Source organism: Bufo gargarizans, chromosome 4 (genome assembly GCF_014858855.1).
Source record: "Bufo gargarizans isolate SCDJY-AF-19 chromosome 4, ASM1485885v1, whole genome shotgun sequence".
NCBI lineage: Eukaryota > Metazoa > Chordata > Amphibia > Anura > Bufonidae > Bufo > Bufo gargarizans.
This window is the reverse complement of record NC_058083.1, coordinates 97,367,867-97,385,931: the sequence shown is the minus strand read 5'-3', so window position 1 is coordinate 97,385,931 and position 18,065 is coordinate 97,367,867. Positions and strand designations below refer to the sequence as shown.

At 45.6% G+C, this 18,065-nt stretch overlaps 1 protein-coding gene across 2 annotated transcripts in view; it reads left to right on the top strand.

Moving 5' to 3' along the window:
* The first annotated feature begins 16,325 nt into the window (after positions 1-16,325).
* Positions 16,326-18,065, top strand: part of UBXN7 (UBX domain protein 7) — a 38,159-nt gene continuing 36,419 nt past the window's right edge. For both annotated transcript variants that reach the window (XM_044291524.1, XM_044291523.1), the window contains exon 1: positions 16,326-16,458. Coding sequence is in view for 1 of the 2 variants with exons in the window: in XM_044291523.1 (XP_044147458.1) it covers positions 16,401-16,458 (58 nt within the window). In the remaining variant the exon portion in view is untranslated. The remainder of the gene's footprint in view (positions 16,459-18,065) is intronic.

Here is an 18,065-nt window from a genome sequence, read left to right as displayed (position 1 = left end):
TGTGCCCTTTTTACACTCCATTCATACGTGTGCAGTGGAAGTCGGGAAGGTGTTAAATGGAACCAGTTAAGAGTCACAAGGGCATCTTCCCCTTAGGCCCCTTGCACACTGGCGTCACTGTTTTTGTCCGAATGCGTTGCGGGTGCATTGCAGCAAACCAGCGCGAGTAGGCACGCAATTTCATTCGGTTTTGTCTGCGATTGTGTTAATTATTTTCCGCGAGAGTGCAATGCGTTTTGCATGCGCGTAATAAAATCTGAATGGGGTATCCAGACCTGAACCCAGAATTCTTCACTGAAGTTCGGGTTTGGGTTAGGTGTTCTGTTGATTTTATCATTTCCCCTTCTAACATGGTTATAAGGGAAAATAATAGCATTCTGTATTAAGAATGCTAACTAAAATGTCCATTGAGGGGTTAAAAATAAAATAAATAAACTCACCTTATCCACTTGATAGTGCACACGGTATCGTCTTCTTTCTTCTTCCTGCAGGACCTGCAAAAGGACCTTCGATTACGTCATTGCGCTCACCACGTGGTGATGTTAGTGCAGGTCCTGCTGAATGAAGATAGAAGATCCTTCTGCGTCAGCGCAGGTCCTTTTGCAGGTCCTACAGGAAAAAGAAAGAAGACGATACCAGGATCAAGTGGATGAGGCAAGTTTATTTTTGTTTTTAACCCCTCAATGGACATTTTAGTAAGCATTCTGTATTAAGAATGCCATTATTTTCCCTTATAACCATGTTAGAAGGGAAAATAATACAGTGAATTGACTTTGATGGGGTCTGGGGTTGCTCATCCCTATTTACTAACATCATCTAGCAACTATGCGTGAAAATCACACCGCATCCGCACTTGCTTGCGGATGTAATGAGATTTTTCACGCAGCCCTATTCATTTCTATGGGGCTTGCGTTGTGTGAAAAATGCAGAATATAGAACCTGCTGTGATTTTCGCGCAACACACAACTGCTGCGTGAAAAACAACGCTCGTGTACACAGACCCATTGAAATGAATGAGTCAGGATTCAGTACGGGTGCAATGCGTGATTTTCACGCACGGTTGCTAGGAGGCGATCGGTATGGAGACCCGATCATTATTATTTTCCCTTATAACATGGTTAGAAGGGAAAAGAATAGCATTCTGAATACAGAATGCATAGTACAATAGCGCTGGAGGGGTTAAAAAAAAAAGAAAAAATTATTTAACTCACCTTAATCCACTTGATCGTGCAGCCCGGCTTCTCTTCTTATCTTGTCTTCTTATTTGCTGTGTGCAGGAAAAGGACCTGTGGTGACGTCACTACGCTCATCACATGGTCAGTCACATGATCCATCACCATGGTAAAAGATCATGTGACGGACCATGTGATGACTGGAGTGACGTCACCACAGGTCCTTTTCCTGCATACAGCAAATAAGAAGACAGAAGAGAAGCCGGGCTGCACGATCAAGTGGATTAAGGTGACTTAAATTTAAAAAAAAAATTTTAACCCCTCCAGCCCTATTGTACTATGCATTCTGTATTCAGAATGCTATTATTTTTCCTTATAACCATGTTATAAGGGAAAATAATACAATCTACAGAACACCGATCCCAAGCCCGAACTTCTGTGAAGAAGTTCGGGTTTGGGTACCAAACATGCCGATTTTTCTCGTGCGCGTGCAAAACGCATTACAATGTTTTGCACTTGCGCGGAAAAATCGCGCATGTTCCCGCAACGCCTGTCTGAAAGAGGCCTAACAGTCCCAAACCCGAAGCAGATCGACCGGCACCACTCCTGTCAGTTCAATAATGGCTCAAATCCTACTTATTACAATCAACTGCCTTATGTGTCACCCCGATTCCTGATAGATTGTAAGCTCTTGCGAGCAGGGCCCTGACTCCTAGTGTTTCAGTTGTATATTAGCCAGGTACTTTTGTTTCGTACATGAGCCCTAGGAATTTGTAAAGCGCTGCGGAATATGGTGGCGCTATATAAATAAATATTATTATTAGGGCCCCATGTAGGGTGTTGAAATGTGTGAAAAAATGTGTGGAAAAATTGCAATACTCACATTGTACCATCTGCTGTTAATCTTTGCAAAACACCTGTCGGGTCAAAATTTTCACTCCCCCCCACCTTGGTAAATTCTGAGGGGTGTGGTTTCTTAGGGGCATTCACACGTCCGTATGTGTTTGCGGACCGCACATTGCCGGCACTCTCATAGTAAATAGGACATATTCAATTTTTTTGCAGAACGGAAGTGCAGATCCGCAAATGCGGATAGCACATTCCGGCCCCATTGAAAATGAATGGGTCCGCACCTGTTCCGCAAAATTGCGGAACGGACCCATTTTGCAGACGTGTGACTGGACCCTAAAATGGCGTCAGTCGTATTTAACCTCAGCAGTTTTTGCCCAATGCTGTATAGATCATCAGCATTTCAGATCTCAATACCGGAATTAAATGGATCCGTTTTGATTTTGCACATCAGGATGCGGTTGTATGAAATCAAAATGGAAAGAAACAGATCTGTCACTTAATACACTGAAAGTCAAGGGGGGACGGATCAGTTTTTTAGGCTCCATAAAAAAAGGATCTGTCACCACTGACTTAGGCCTCCTGCACACGACCGTATGGCTTTTTCAGTATTTTGCGTCCGTGTGTATTCCATTTTTTGCGGAACGGAACAGCTGGCCCCTAATAGAACAGTACTATCCTTGTCCGTTATGCGGACAATAATAGGACATGTTCTATCTTTGAACGGAAAAAACGGAAACGGAAGGCATACGGAGTACCTTCAGTTTTTTTTTGCGGATCCATTAAAATGAATGGTTCCGTATACGGAACGCAAAAAAGGAATGTAAACAGAAAAAAATAAATAAATTTCGTGTTCAAGAGGCCTTGAAACTCGCACCATTTTGCAAGCAAATTCAGTCAGTTTTGTCTGCGATTGCGTTCAGTTGTGCAGTTTTTTCCGCCCGGGTGCAATGCGTTTTGATGCGTTTTCTCACGCGCGTGATAAAAAACTGAAGGTTTACAAACATCTCTTGGCAACCATCAGTGAAAAACGCATCGCACCCGCACTTGCTCGCGGATGCAATGTGTTTTTCACGCAGCCCCATTCACTTCTATGGGGCCAGGGCTGCGTGAAAAACGCAGAATATAGAACATGCTGAACACGCAGAACTGATGCGTGAAAAACAATGCTCATGTACACAGACCCATTGAAATGAATGGGTCAGGATTCAGTGCGGGTGCTATGCGTTCACGTCACGCATTGCACCCGCGCGGAAAACTCGCTCGTGTGAAAGAGGCCTAAAAGTAGCCTAAGGCCCCTTTTACACAAGCGAGTTTTTCGTGGGGGTGCAATGCGTGACGTGAACGCATAGCACAGATCCGGTGTTTCAATGCATTTGTTAGACGGATCCGTCTACAAATGCTATCCGTTTGCACACGGATTTACGGATCCGGCAGGCATTTCCGGTGACGGAACTGCCTGCCGGATTTTCACAACGCAAGTGTGAAAGTACACTTAGAGATGATGTTTGTAAACCTTCAGTTTTTTTATTACGCGTGTGAAAAACACATCAAAACGCATTGCACTTGTGAGGAAAAAACTGAACAACCGAACGCAATCGCAGACAAAACTGACTGAACCTGCATGCAAAATGATGCGAGTTACACTGAACACACCCTGAACGCATCCGGAGCCAATCCGTCACGTGTGTGAAAGGGGCCTAAGGCCTCTTTCACACGAGCATGTCCGGATGCGTTGCGGCAAACCCGCGCAAGTAGGTACGCAATTGCGTTCCGTTGTTCAGTTTTTATCGCGCAGGTGCAATGCATTTTGCACACGCGTGATAGAAAACTGAATGTGGTACCCAGACCCGAACTTCTTTACAGAAGTTCAGGTTTGGGTTCAAGGTTGTGTAGATTGTATTATTTCCCCTTATAACATGGTTATAAGGGGAAATAATAGCATTCTGAATACAGAATGCATAGTAAAACAGCGCTGGAGGGGTTAAAAAAATAAAATAAAAATTTAACTCGCCTTAATCCACTTGTTTGTGCAGCCGGCATCTCTTCTGTCTTGTTCTGTGAGGAATAGGACCTTTGATGACGTCACTGCGTTCATCACATGATCCATCACATGATCCATCATCATGGTGATGGACCATGTGATGAGCGTGGTGATGTCCTCAAATTATTTTATTTTTATTTTTTTTAACCCCTCCAGCGCTATTGTACTATGCATTCTGTATTCAGAATGCTATTATTTTCCCTTATAACCATGTTATAAGGGAAAATAATAATGATCGGGTCCCCATCCCGATCGTCTCCTAGCAACCGTGCGTGAAAATTGCACCGCATCTGCACTTGCTTGCGGATGCTTGCGATTTTCACGCAGCCCCATTAACTTTTATGGGGCCTGCGTTGCGTGAAAAACGCACAATATAGAGCATGCTGCGATTTTCACGCAACGGACAAGTGATGCGTGAAAATCACCGCTCGTGTGAACAGCCCCATAGAAATGAATGGGTCCGGATTCAGTGCGGGCGCAATACATTCAACTCACGCATCGCACTCGCACTGAAAACTCGCCCGTGTGAAAGGGGCCTAAGTGTTTTCAGAAGGTAAAATCGAAATCTTAATTTCAAGTTGTAATCCAACAAAAAAGGAAAAACAAGAAAAGCAGCGAATAGTTTTTTTTTTTTAATAGGCTTTATTTTTAATTTTCCAGACGAAAATTGAGAGTAACAACATACATCAGACTCGCAGGTCTCAAGACTAGTGCCATCAGAGTTTCATAGACAGTACATTATTAAAGTGTTACAAACATCAGAGCAGGCATGGGATCCAGCCGGTTCTCTCCGGTTCTGCCGAACCGTTTGTTAAAATTACAGGCGGTTCGCAGGACCGGTGAGAAGCAGGGATCCCGACCCGGTCCTGCAGCTGCGCCTGCACCAGTGGCGTAGCTATAGGGGTGGGGGCGGAGCGGAAGCCGAGAGGAGAGGCCCTGTGTGACGCGCACTGTGCAGGGCAGCTGGGCAGGCGAAGTGAGGAGGGGCCGGGGGAGCGGCTTCAGTTGAGGTGCGACGCAGGACTTAGTCACGTACCTCACTGTGACCTCCTGCGGCGGATCTCGCGAGATGACGCGATGACGCGGCGCGGGAAGGCACAGTGAGCGAGGCATTGGTGACCGCCTGTACCAGGATGCCACAAGCTGTGAAGGAGAGAGAGGTAAGTAATAATTATTTCTCCTAAGCAGGTGCCTACTCCACCTTCCCCTCATCCTGACCCAATGTTTAGATTCTTTTAGCCAAACAAGAGTTATGGATGGGGTTGATGACAATATTTAAGGTGGCCACACACAGGGAAACACATCTATTTTGCCCACAGAGTAAGAGCAGCTTTTTTAAGCGGTACTCCACTATGTAATGGCCCCCTCTTTATTATTAATGTAATGTCCCCCTCTTTGTTATTAATATAATGGCCCCCTCTTTATTATTAATGTAATGGCTCCCTCTTTGTTATTAATATAATGGCCCCCTCTTTATTATTAATGTAATGGCTCCCTCTTTATTATTAATGTAATGGCCCCCTCTTTATTATTAATGTAATGGCCCCCTCTTTGTTATTAATATAATGGCCCCCTCTTTATTATTAATGTAATGGCTCCCTCTTTGTTATTAAAGTGGGGGCCATTATATTAATAATAAAGAGGGGGCCATTATATTAATAAAAAAGAGGTGGTCATTATATTAATAATAAAGTGGGGGCCATTACATTAAAAATAAAGAGTGGGCCATTATATTAATAATAAAGAGGGGGCCATTATATTAATAATAAAGTGGGGGCCATTATATTAATAATAAAGTGGGGGCCATTACATTAAAAATAAAGAGTGGGCCATTATAATAATAATAAAGAGGGGGCCGTTACAGTAATAACAAAGAGGGGGCCGTTACAGTAATAACAAAGAAGGGGCCGTTACAGTAATAATAAAGAGGGGGCCATTATATTAATAATAAAGAGGGGGCCATTATATTATCAATAAAGAGGGGGCCATTATATTAATAAAAAAGAGGGGGTCATTATATTAATAATAAAGTGGGGGCCATTACATTAAAAATAAAGAGTGGGCCATTATAATAATAATAAAGAGGGGGCCATTACAGTAATAACAAAGAGGGGGCCTAAGGCTTTTTAAAAGTTGAGTGGTATGTGTGTAGTGTATATATAGTGTATTTGTGTGTAGTGTATATATGGTGTATGTAAATATGTCGTGACTGTGTTGCATATATATGGTGTATGTAAATATGTGTCATGACTCGTGACGCGCTGCGTATCCACCGCTGAGTAGGGAACCTGTTGTTAAAAATTTGAATCCCACCCCTGCATCAGAGTACATCCCCCCACATTATATTCTTTCGCATCCGAAGCTCCAGAGTTAAGACCACTTTCACACTCACAATCACACCCACCACAGTGCTGCAGCTTCCCCCCCTAGGGAAGTAAAGATTTGTCGGCCGAACCACTCATATACATCACCACCTATGTAAGAGTACGGAGGAGACTCATCCTTATAACATAAGGCTGCACTCTTCTTTTCATATTAATAATAATAAGCCCACTGCTCGCCACTTTTCCCCTTTCCTGTAGGTAATATATTTACTCATGCTATTTCAGGCGCTGGCCTCGCTTGTAGCCAGAGTCCCCAAATTTTCTCAAATTTCTCTGCGTTGCCTCTCGCCATAAATGTTAGTATATACATCGGCAAAACCGCATCTATAATTTGGATCCACTTTTGTACCGCCGGGACCGCCGGAGGTTTCCAATTCAGTAAAATGACCTTCCTGGCGTAGAACATCAAGAGTCTATACAGCATCCTAGCATGCTTAGTCTGGATCAGATCATTCACTAGTCCCAATAAGCTATTCTCTGGGGAGCATACTGCTGGTAACCCTAATTTCTCATTAAGAAATTTGTGAATTCCTGACCAAAACTGTGCTATCACTGGGCAACTCCATATCATGTGAATCAAGGTTCCCCTTTCTGCGCCACATCTAGAGCATTGAGGAGTATCCAATTTACGCATACAATGTAGCCTTACTGGAGTCAGGTATGTGCGATGCAGCCATTTAGCCTGTATTAATTGGTCCCTTGCACTGATTACCGAGTGCCTCCAAGTGTGCACTAGTTCTTTCTCGTGCCTATCCTCCAATTGTGGAATATCCACCTCCCACCTAGCCAAAGATTTAGATAAGGGGGGGTGAGGCCTGCGATATCAGTTCCACATAGAAGGAAGATACTGGTTTACACAACTCTCTCAATCTGGCAACCTTTTCAATGGAATTATATTCTAGCTTAATGGGATCCTTACCAAATTGTTTAGTACATGCATGTCTAAGTTGGAAGTATCTAAGCAAACTAGATTTGGGGATCTGAAATTCTTCCCTGAAGTCTCTAAATGTCTTGAAGTTTCCCTCTACGTTTAGTTGGGTAACGTACTTCACCCCATGTCGCGGCCAGAACTCAAACTCTTGCAGTTTATACAATTCCTGTAGTCCTTGATTACGCCACAACGGCGTCACCGGGACAACTCCTCTCTGTCTTCCCTATTCTTGTTCACCCGTACTGTTTTCCTCCAAATGGTCAATACCGCCAACATATTAGAAGTAAGACATCTAACCGCATATTTACCCTCCCTATATATGAAGTTTGTTAAAGCTTCATATGATCCCAACAATGCAGCCTCCAGAACAGTCGCTGGATTATTGGCGTCTGCCCTGATCCACCAACTGGCATATGTCAGCTGCACTGCCTGGTAGTACTTGTACATATCAGGGAGAGCCAAACCACCCCTGAGATAAGACGCTTTCAGCGTATCTCTAGCAATTCTGGGCTGTGTATTGGGCCATAGGAAAGGAGTCAGTAATTTATCAATCACCTCAAAATGGGATTTCTTTAAAAGCTCCGGCGCCGCCCTATACATATATAGTAATTTTGGTAACAAGGCCATTTTGAAGATATTTATACGCCCCACCAGAGAAAGAGGAATGGCTACCCAAGCCCTTAATTTTTGCAAAATATATTCCATAGTCGGAAGCAGATTGAGAGAGGTGAACTGTTTAGGCTCTTTATGCACTATGACTCCCAAATATTTGAACTTATCAACCACTAAGAGTTTTAACCTTGCCGATACTCTCATATTCTCGGTTTCATCCACCAAATACAACACAGATTTGGCCCAATTAATTTTAAGTCCTGAATACCACCTGTATTCCTCTACCACTTCTAAGAGTGTATCTAGTGATTTCTCCGTATCTCCCAAATATACCAACATATCATCGGCGTAAAGCGATAATTTTTCTGTGATGCCCGCAATATTCCAACCCTCTATCCCTGGGCTGCTATTTATCAAAATAAATATTGGTTCCATCACCAGAGCGAAGAGTAATGGCGACAGTGGGCACCCCTGTCTGGTCCCTCTGCGTAAATGAAAGGGCCTGGATAACGTCCCGTTCACACGCACTCTCGCCAAGGGATCCGCATACAACAGATGCAGCCATTTCAAGAAGTTCTTTGGGAACCCAAACTTTGCTAATACTGCCCACAGAAATTGCCACTCAACAGAATCAAATGCTTTTTCATTGTCTAAAGACACTATTGCCCTATCTCCCACATTGTCATGTTGAACTTGCAGGTTGGTATAAAGTCTCCTGAGATTTATATCAGTTGACTTCCCAGGCATAAAACCTGACTGGTCTGGGCCCACCAAGGATAGAATAATCCCTGACAGATGCGATGCCAGGACCTTCGCGTCTAGATTTGAGGGAAATAGGGCGATAGGAGCTACACTGTTCTGCTGGTTTCCCAGGCTTATGGATTACTACTATGATAGCTTCAGAGAACGATGGAGGTAACTTTAAGACTTCCAGCGAGTAGGTAAATAATTTACTCAATCTCTCACTAAGCTTCTCCACATATAACTTGTACCATTCTGCAGGAAACCCATCTGGGCCTGGGGTTTTATGTGGTGTCATGGAGCCTATGGCAGCCTGAATTTCTAAGGGTGTAATTGGAGAATCCAGCATTCCCTTATCTGTCCTAGATAGTTGTGGAAACTTCAGCCTACCCAAATAACCCTGTATCTCTTCCGGAGTGTACGCAAGAGTGGAAGAATATAAATTGGTGTAATATCTAGCAAATTGAGCACAAATCTCCTCAGGTCTATGGGCCTCGGACCCTGAGTCCGTTTTTATCATTGCCACCACAGTCTGTGGATTCTCAGCCTTGGCCAAATATGCTAATGCCTTCCTGTTCTTATCTCCATCAGAGAATACTATCTGGTTTTGTGCAAGAAGTCTCTTCTGTGTGTACTCCGTAAGATGTAGCTTATACTCCCTTTGAATGGCTAGCCATTCCTCTCTACATTCCCTAGAGGGATCACTAATGAAGGCCTCCTCCGCCTCTGCCAGTCTGCCTTCTATTCCAGCCCGGGTGATTTGCAACTGCGCCCTGTGCGTAGCTATAGCTGCCATATACACTCCCCCTAGAACTGCCTTACAGGCCTCCCATTCTGTTATCGGGTCAGTGGATCCCTCGTTAGATTTCCAGTATTCCTCTAGCTCAGGGCTACAGGACGACTCTACTGGGATCACCTGCAGCCATACCGGATTCAATCTCCATACCCTCTCTGGTTTCCCTATGGCTTGAGACAGAACAATCTGTAAAGGGGCATGATCCGAGATACCTCGTGGCAGATATGTCACCCCCCCGAACCAAGGGTAGAGCATCCTGACTCCCAAAAACCAAATCAATGCGTGACATACTATCCTCTGAAGCTGCCTAACAGGAGAATTGCTTAAGGGATGGGTTCCTCCATCTCCAAATTTCTGAATTGCTTAAAGGATGGGTTCCTCCATCTCCAAATTTCTATCAGATTGTGTGCCTGCGCCCAGTGTACTAGAGCTGCATTGTGTCTATGTGGAGGTCTCAATCTATCAAGTTGGCTATCTAATACTGCATTAAAATCCCCTAGTATTACAAATGGGCCCAGGGGCAGTAGTGCAATCTTCACCATGAGCTCATCCAATAAGGCTCTGGCAAATGGTGGAGGCACATACAATCCCACCACTATCAGAGGTTCACCTCTGACAACTCCATGCAGGATAATAAATCTACCATTCATATCTACCTGGACTTTGTTCAGCTGCCACGGTAAGGTTTTACTGATCAGGATTGAAACCCCCCCTTGCATTGTTGGTATACGTCGCATGGTATGCCTGTCCCACCCATGGTCGCCGAAGGGACAGAATTTTCCGATCTTTAAGATGCGTTTCATGCAAGATAAGACTGTCAGGAGCATGCACTTTGACATAGTTAAACACCAGTGATCGTTTGATTTTACAGTTAAGTCCCCTCACATTCCAAGAAATTATTTTAATCATCTGTCTAAACATCCCATAATTGTTCCCTTTGTCCCACCCTGCCCACACATCCCCAACCTGTCTGGGCCTCAGATCCCGAACTAGTAATTAACAAAGGCTAAGGGCGTGCTCCTAAGCCTCTAACACAACCCAACTAGCTATGTACACCATATAATCCCAGCGAACGTTCCTTCTCAATGCCTCCCCCCCCGGACCCCTTCAAAAGGGACCCCTCAACTAGCGGCTAACACCACTTCTGGCTAAGTAGGACTCCACTCAACCCCAAACCCAACCTGCCCACTAAACTAATGAAAAACAATTCTCAACGAGAAAAATCCTTTTGTAGAAAGGACAACTTCAAGAGGTAAGATAGAGAAGACCCCCCTTTCTATGAAAAAAGCTCTCCCTCTAATAGCATACCACCTCCCAGTTTTTTATGTACTCCCTGATACTACAACAGAGAATAAGTGTATCCCCTCCAGCCTCTTTACCCTCCCCTTGCTATTCCTTCCCCCTCTTTTCAATCAAAATAGACAAGGAAATAGAAAAGGGAACAATAAACTGAACCCAACAATTATATCGAACAGTTCTATTATAATATTTCACCGCTGCTCCTCCCGTGACCGACGAGTATCCAGCCAATCCGAGGCCTCTTCCGGAGTCAGGAAAAACTTTATTCCTCCATCAACTTGGATCCGTAACCTCGTAGGGTACAGCATGGCATATTTTATACCCAGTTCTCTGAGCCGTGCTCTAACCTGGTTGAATTGCTTCCTCTTCTTCTGTATATCTCAGTGGTGAAGTCGGGATAAAAGGAGATCCTTGTGTTTTCATAAGAGATAGTTCCTTTTTTCCTTGCTGCTGCCAGGATCTCGTCGCGGTCTCTATAATTTAGTAGCTTCATAATGAACGGTCTCGGTGGTGCCCCTGGGGGCAAGGGTCGGGTCAGAATACTGTGGGCCCTTTCTATCACAAAGCACTGGGATAGATGCAGCGGAGCCAAATGTGTTTTAATCAGATTTTCTGCAAACGACTCGGGCTCAACCCCTTCAACTCTTTCCGGCAGGCCCAATATACGGATATTGTTTCGCCTGTTTCTATTTTCCGCATCTTCCGCCCTCGCTTGCAGAGCTTTAACTTGCTGCAGCAGTGAAGAGGTTAAGTCTTTATGGCCTCTAACAGTGTCCTTCACCTCCCCCACTCTGCGTTCCACTTCCGTTGTTCGTGTTCTCATCTTTTCTATATCGTGGCGCAGAAAATTAATGTCGCTTTGAAGAAGATCAATTTTCGCCATTAAGGCCGCTTGACAGGTCGCTATTGCTGACATAATTTTGTCTGTCTGTGCCTGTTCCGACACTGTATTGCCCGCGGCCCCTTCCCCTTCGGTTTGGCTCATGTTGTCCATGAAGATTTTGTTTGGGGTCTGAGGAGGCACTGATTGGTTTTTCCGCCTCATATACCGGCCGACCGAAAGCTTGGGGAACCCGGCTGATCCCCCTCTGAGCAGAAGGGCAGCCTTCCAGGGGTCTGCAGACGAGTTGCGCCCCTAAATAATCTCAGTTTGCACTGCCTCGCCAATATACAGTCCAGACTGCATGGGACATGCTGTGCTAACCGCTCCAAGCCGAATTATGCACACTCAGACTGATGCGCCCAAGCAGGGCAAATGACGCCTTATGTTTAGCTGAGTACACAAAAGCTGGGTATATTTAGGCTGAGTACACCCCTGCTGAGTACGCCCAGGCCGAGTATACGGTTGTTGAGTATAGTGAGGATAAACACACCATTGTTGAGTTTATTGAGGCTGAATACACGGCTGTTAAATATATTGAGGCTGAGTACATGTGACTGAATACACATGTGCTGGACACAGGACTACATTCAGAATGCAGGCAGACTGGCTGGATACATGCAGGCTGAGTACAAGCCGACTGATTATATCAGAGCTGGGTACATCTGAGCTCAGTACACAGCTCTATAGTTGTTATTACAGGGCGATCTGCTTTCCCCTCTTCAGCTTTAGAAGGGCGCGAATGCAGCCACGTGGTGTCCCTGGAAAATGGCTGCCGGCGCTCACAGGGTACTGCCGCCCTGCCCTCCTTCTCCTGTTTGCTGCAGACCCGCACCAGGGGATCCCCCTATAACCTGCTCGTAATCTTCCCCAGCCGACTCACCACCAGTCAGTCTCTTCAGCAAGCTGATCGCAGCATGACAGTTTGTCCGTCGGCCGTGCGCTCCTCCTGCCTCCCTGCAATGGCCACTTCACATGTGAGCGTCTGCCCGCCAAATCAGCTCCTCTCCTGCCACGATCGTCCGTGTAGAGCAAGGGACAATCCCCAGGAGGCTCTCCGGTAAGTTTATCAGCAGTTTGAAAGACAAATTATAGGTATGGGAGTTCAGGATTAGTCAGGATTGCGGGAGAGCTCTCTGCCGCACGTCTATACTCCATGCCGGTTAGGCCACGCCCCTCCAGTGAATAGTTTTGCAGGGCACGGTATATAGACTAATTCTCCTCAATTGCGACTTTAACCCCTTAACACAAAATGACGTACATGCTCACATGCGGACCGCCCCAGGAAAGGAAGACCAAGAGTCACCTCTGCTGCGGAGGATAAGTTCATCCGAGTCACCAGCCTCAGAAATCGCAGGTTAACAGCAGCTCAGATTAGAGACCAGGTCAATGCCACACAGAGTTCTAGCAGCAGACACATCTCTAGAACAACTGTTAAGAGGAGACTGTGTGAATCAGGCCTTCATGGTAGAATATCTGCTAGGAAACCACTGCTAAGGACAGGCAACAAGCAGAAGAGACTTGTTTGGGCTAAAGAACACAAGGAATGGACATTAGACCAGTGGAAATCTGTGCTTTGGTCTGATGAGTCCAAATTTGAGATCTTTGGTTCCAACCACCGTGTCTTTGTGCGACGCAGAAAAGGTGAACCGATGGACTCTACATGCCTGGTTCCCACCGTGAAGCATGGAGGAGGAGGTGTGATGGTGTGGGGGTGCTTTGCTGGTGACACTGTTGGGGATTTATTCAAAATTGAAGGCATACTGAACCAGCATGGCTACCACAGCATCTTGCAGCGGCATGCTTTTCCATCCGGTTTGCATTTAGTTGGACCATCATTTATTTTTCAACAGGACAATGACCCCAAACACAGCTCCAGGCTGTGTAAGGGCTATTTGACCATGAAGGAGAGTGATGGGGTGCTGCGCCAGATGACCTGGCCTCCACAGTCACCAGACCTGAACCCAATCGAGATGGTTTGGGGTGCGCTGGACCGCAGAGTGAAGGCAAAAGGGACAACAAGTGCTAAGCATCTCTGGGAACTCCTTCAAGACTGTTGGAAGACCATTTCAGGTGACTACCTCTTGAAGCTCATCAAGAGAATGCCAAGAGTGTGCAAAGCAGTAATCAGAGCAAAAGGTGGCTACTTTGAAGAACCTAGAATATGACATATTTTCAGTTGTTTCACACTTTTTTGTTATGTATATAATTCCACATGTGTTAATTCATAGTTTTGATGCCTTCAGTGGGAATCTACAATTTTCATAGTCATGAAAAAAAAAGTCATGAAAAAAAAAACTCTTTGAATGAGGTGTGTCTAAACTTTTGGTCTGTACTGTATATATGGCGCAGGCTAAAGAGCTGAGCTTGCTCCATATGCAGTGGGTGCCAGCCGCAGTTGTTTAATGTCCCCTGCACATGAACATGTGCACCCCCGTGGTCGTGGGGCAGCCACAAAGGATCGCGGACCCATTCACTTTAATGGGTCCGCGAGCTGACCGTTCCACAAAAAGATAGGACATGTTCTATCTTTTTGCGGAACGGAAGTACGGGACGAAACCCCACGGAAGCACTCCATAGTGCTTTTATGTTCTGCACCATTCCGCATCTCTGGATTTGCGGACCCATTGAACTTAATGGGTCCGCATCCGTGATGCGGAATGCCCACGGAACGGCACCCGTGTATTGCGGGTCTGCAATACGGCAACGGGAAGTACAAGTTCGTGTGCAGGGGGCCTAAGGGGGTTCCTTCCATCGGAGCCCCTACGGCAAAATCACAGGGCTCCAATCAGTTGCTATGACAGGCTGGGGCCTTGTGAAGACTCCCAGGCCTATCATAACCCTGTAAAAAATCCCATAAAAAAAAAAAAAAAAAACATCATTATTGTTGCCACATCTGAAACTGGCTGAACTTATTAAATCGAAAAATATTTTTCTTGTGCTGTGAACCACATAAAATAAAAAAAAATGTGTAATTCATCCAAAAATACAAAGTGATCAAAACGTCGTATGGGCTATGAAATTATACCAATAAAAAATACTGCTCGCCGCACAAAAAAAAACAAAAAAAAAAAAACACAAGCCTTCATACAGCTCTGTAGACAGAAAGATGAAATACATATGGGAATGGAAAGAATTTTTTTTTATCTTTTTTAAGGTTTTTCTTTTTTTAAGTAGTAAAACATAATAAAAACGACATAGATTTGTATCACCGTAATCGTACTGACTCGCAGAATAATATTGTCATGTCATTTTTAGAGCATAGAGAACACCGGACTATCAAAACCCCAAAACCATGGAGAAACTGGGGGAGATTTATCAAAACTGGTGTAAAGGAAAACTGGCTTAGTTGCCCATAGCAACCAATCAGATTCCACCTTTCATTTTCCAGAGCTCCGTTGGTAAATGAAAGGCGGAATCAGGTTGCTATGGGCAACTAAGCCAGTTTTCCTTTACACCAGTTTTGATAAATCTCCCCCATTGCCACCACACAAATAGGTTTTTCCAGCTTTCCGGCGCAGGATATGGTAAATGAAATGGTGCCATTAAAAAAATACAACTTTTCCTGCAAAAAATAAGCCCTAATAAGGACATGCGAACAGTAAATTAAAATCTGAAGGTGGAGAGGATAAAGACAAAAATAAAAACTGGCCTGATCCTTAAGGGGTTAAAGAGGCTGGCTCAGTGAGACAGACACACCGTTTTCCAGCAGTCCTTTTTAATCCTTCTCAGATGATGACCATGTTCACACCTATACCCACCAGTGCAATAAATCACACTTTTCTCTGTAATACTGTAGAGCTAGGGTGGGCCTCTGAAACTACAACTCCCAGCATTCATACTTGCACTGCTCTTTGCAATACTCTCATACAAATAAATGGAGCATGCTGGGAATTGTAGTCTCACAACAGCTGGAGTGCGGCAGGTTGCCCAATGCCCAGAGCAATAAGCTTATCAATAAAGCTTGTTTTACGCATGCGCAGTCCCACAAGAACGGACGCGAAACGTCAGAGGGACACTGTGACAGGCCTTATGGTCTCCAGAAACATGGCCGCCGGCTAAGAACGCTCTCGAACGCTCAACCCCAGCGTTCCAGGACTAATGGCTACATGCCATATGGACTTACATCGTGATTCGCCGATATTCTCGATGTCTGCGGCGGCAGTGACACTATAATAGCGCGTTAGGAGAGGGTCATACAGTGAGGGGGGTATATTTACCTCTAGTGTTCACGGACATGGGTGGTCTAGGTGGTGACGGTGTTCTGACGAAAGTCTATAGTTTGCCGTAAGTCTATAGCGGAAGTCACATGGTGCGCACTTCCGCGAATCATCGTCTTAAAGTGACAGTCATTTGTCATGGAAAGAAAGAGGCTATCTATCTATTTCTTTCTTTACCATCCTTTTCCTTCTTTACTATCAATGGCGGCATATAGTTAGTACAAATTAATGTAGATTAATGAGCGCGATTAAAGAGACTGTCACTTTAAGAAGTCTATATCCTTAAGTGTGCGCACGCGCGGTGAGCGAACTACTGCAGTGGAGGCTGCAGGAATGATCCACGGAAGTAGGCTTGTGCGCTTGCGCCGCGCACCACGTGACTTCCGCTATAGACTTTCGGCAAACTACAGACTTTCGGCAGAACAGGCTCAGGCAGTGACGTCGGCGGTTGTTGTTGTTTGGCGCGGAGAAGATGGAGGCGGATGGCGGGGTCGCTGCCCAGTTGTTGAGGGAGTTCGTCTCCATCACGGGTGAGGGGAAGGACGGCGGGCGTGGGAGCCGGGTGCAGTTGTATCATGGTCTGGCTGTGTGTGAGGCCCAGGAGGGCGCTGTGCTGAGCGGGGAGGCATGGATGCCAGGCTGCACTAATCTACAGGGGCTGGCCTCAATATTCCCTCTATAATGGTCACATTGACTAGTGCTGGAAGCCATATTACTGCGCACAGGTGGTAGCCTCACACTGTGGTAGATGTTGCTGCTACACACAAAGTTTCTGAGCCCAAGTCCACGCCCACCAGCTTTTGGTCCCTGAATTTCACCACCACAGCTTAATAAATGTTCAGCTCTCAGTCCCTGTATGGTTGTGTCTGTCAGTCCTGTCGGCTTTGAATGGAACAGTACTGCGCATGCTTGACTGCCGCTCCATTCAAAGTCCCGCTGCCACTAAGAGTTGATAGGGCTCTGCCATAAAGATGAGAAGACTGATTTGTGTCCTCAATAAGAGTTCTTCACCTGTGAGGGGCTGGAGGAGGTTTGACGGGTTTGGACATCTTACGCCTGCGCAGCTGCTCCAAGTAGCAGCGCAAGTGCAGAGGCTCTGCTCCCGGGGCAGTAACTGTGCATGCACATTCGCTAATATGGAAGCAAATTCTATGCAGGATGTCCAAAGCTGTCAATCAAGCGACAGGGCGAGCATCTTCAGCAGCAGGACAGGTCCTCCCAGGTGAACTCTTGGTGTTCATCTCTAATTTCTCTGTAAGGCCTGACACGGACGAGCGTGTGTCTAGAGCAGGGCTATTCTCCAGCTGTTGTAAAACTACAACTCTCACCAAGCCCTGCTGTAGGCAGACTGGGCATACTGGGAGTTGTAGTTTTGCAACAGCTGGAGAGCCGCTGGTTGGCCAGCCCTGGTCTAGAGGTCCCAATCTGACCTCTGCTCCTCTGGCAGGATCGCACAGCGTTATAATGCTGTGTGATCCTGAGAATCCTGGAATCTACTGAATTACAGCGACAGCATTATGTCGGTGTTAGGGTGCATTCACACGACCATAAGTGTTTTGCGGTCCGCAAATTGTGGATCTGCAAAACACTGATACCCGCAGTGTGTTCTGCGTTTTGCGGACCGCACATGGCCGGCGCTATATAGAGAATGCCTATTCTTATCTGCAACCACAGACAAGAATTGGACATGCTCCATATTTTTTGCGGGGCAGCGGAACGGAACAACGGATGCGGACAGCACACTGTGCTGTCCGCATCTTTTGCGGCCCCATTGAAATGAATGGGTCCGCATCCGTCCCGCAAAATTGCAGATCCATTTATACGGTCGTGTGAATGCGCCTTAATTCAATAGACTGCAGATCTCACAGGGACACACAGCATTATAATGCTGTGCGATCCTGTCAGAGGAGCGGCGGTCAGAACGGGACCACACGCTGTGAGTTTCTCTTGCTCATCTGTGCCTGCCCTAATAGGGATGAGTGAATCTGATGTGTTCGGGTTCTGGTAGAATTTTGTAATGGATTCCATTTTCACAGAATATAACAATTAGCTAAATACCTGTACTTGCGGGGTACTGATGATGCCACCTGTTTTTTTTTTTTTTTTTAAACCTCCCCGCTGTGCCCTCCTGAAGTAT